This window comes from Emiliania huxleyi (assembly GCF_000372725.1).
Source record: "Emiliania huxleyi CCMP1516 unplaced genomic scaffold EMIHUscaffold_3620, whole genome shotgun sequence".
Lineage (NCBI taxonomy): Eukaryota > Haptophyta > Isochrysidales > Noelaerhabdaceae > Emiliania > Emiliania huxleyi.
Genome location: NW_005199255.1, coordinates 1 through 1914, shown reverse-complemented (window position 1 = coordinate 1914; position 1914 = coordinate 1). Strand labels below are relative to the sequence as shown.

At 68.1% G+C, this 1914-nt stretch overlaps 1 protein-coding gene across 1 annotated transcript; it reads right to left on the bottom strand.

The window, feature by feature from the left end:
• Positions 1-591: 591 nt before the first annotated feature.
• EMIHUDRAFT_123955 (hypothetical protein) lies at positions 592-1849 on the bottom strand (the record flags this gene model as incomplete). The annotated part of the gene is made up of 2 exons (XM_005772194.1): positions 592-1258; positions 1623-1849. Coding segments are annotated over 2 exons (894 nt in total), but the record flags the coding sequence as incomplete, so codon positions are not given.
• Between the last annotated feature and the right edge of the window lie 65 nt (positions 1850-1914).

The window sequence follows — 1914 nt, the reverse complement described above, 5'->3', positions numbered from 1 at the left end:
ATCTCAGAACAGCTGTGCATCTATAGATGCTTGTGGCGTCTAAGATGGAACGCGTAACAAAAGACACGGCGCGGCTATCTCCAGGACAGCCATCGCATCCTAGAATGCCCTGTGTACCCGAGACACATGGTATCTTTGAGATGAAAAGTGCGTCCTAGAATGCGTTTTTGCATTCTAGGACGCATCGGTAAACAAAGATGGGGGGGTCGCCCCCCCAGACGCGTCTAGCCGCCGAAAGGCGGAGGGGAGGGTGGGGTCTAGCGTGCCAGGCTGGTCGGGGGCGAGGGGGTGGCCACTGCTGCCGCCTCCTTTCAGGGCGGCGGGCCGCCTTTTGGGCCGTCCGACGGCGTTGATGTGGGGGTGAAAACACACAAGCCAAACACCCGAGGCGCGCCCCCCCGGCAGCCGCTCGTGCTGGCACGGGCAGTAAGCCTGCGGGATGCGTGCCTGCTCACACGTGCGGCTCGGCGGGATTTCGTCCTCCAACAGACTGAAGCGCCACTCGGCGACGCCCGTCGGCGGCGGCGGCGCGGCAGCGGAGGCGGCGGAGGCGGCGGCGGAGGCGGCGGCGGCGGCGGCGCGTGGGCGCACTTCGGAGCTAGTGAGACCGTGCCGCCGCGCGCGCGACGACTGGCGCTGGCCCGGGCGTCCGAGGAGGACGCCGCGCAGCGTGGCGTACAGGTCGTGGGCGGTGGACAGCCGCTGCGCGTTCGTGCGCAACCGCGCCACGTCGGGCACGAGCGCGCGCGGCACGAGCAGCCGCGCCCACGGCGCGCGCTGCTCCCACTGCGTGCCCAGGTCGAGGATCTTGGGTCCGTCCTGGACGCCGTGGTCGCCGTGCACGAGGACGAGCGTGTCGGCCTCCGGGCGGCGCAGCAGGCCGTCGAGGAAGTCGGCGAGGTAGCCGTCGTACGCGGAGAGCCCCGTCATGTGCTGCGCGAGGTCCTTGCCGTACTGCCCCTCGTGCACTACGTTCGCGCTGTAGACGGCGAACTTGGGCACGCCGTCCGTGTAGCGTCGCCACATCTGCTCGAGCTGCGTGAGCGGCCAGCGCAGGTGGGCGTAGGCAGGGGCGCCGTCCCCCGGCAGGAAGGACTTGTAGCCGCGGCCGCTCCGCTCTGAGAGCCGACAGTGCAGCGCGTGCAGCTCGTGATCGATCGCCGCGCGCACGCCGGACGCGTTGATGAGCCCGTCGACGGCCCACGGCGAGCCTGTGGTGCAGATCTCCTCACCGAAGTACGTCGCGTAGCCGCGCCGCCTGGCGATGGTTCTGGCGGCGGGGTTGTGCCGGGGATAGGGGGAATGGGGCACGCCGGGGGGCTGATGATCTGTGGGCGGGACTGAGGTAGGACTGAGGAACCACCCAACCACCCTGACCGCCTCCTCGTGGGCGGGCTACTCGGGGTCGGTCGGGCCGAGATGCGAGAAGGGGGGGGGAGGGGCGAGCAACGGGCAGAGCCGACTCGACGAAATTAATACGCTTAGGTGCCCGGTAGGCTTGGCTGCAAAGGGGATTTTCGCGTTTTGTTTTTTTATTCAGGGTTTTGCAACTGATTCCGTTTGCAACAAACGGAATCAAGAAAAGAAACGACCGCAAAAGCAGGCGGCGTCTCGTGCTCGACCAGGATCGCCGTCCCGGCGCGAGAATGCAGCCGGGCTTGCCGTCGTGCAGCCCTTTTTGCTTCGGCTCGTCGTCAGCGACGCGCCAGTCCTGGCGCAGCCGCCCCGCCGTGCGGTCCACGGCCTTGCAGCCCGTCGACGCGCCCGACGACGTGACCGCGGCCGAGATGGAGGCCTTCATGGACCACATCCAGCCGAGCTTGTACCAGCCGCCCGACGACAGCGACATCGCCCATGAATTCACGGCGTGGCTGGCGGCGCGCCGCGAGACGTTGCGGACCGCCGCCGGGTGCA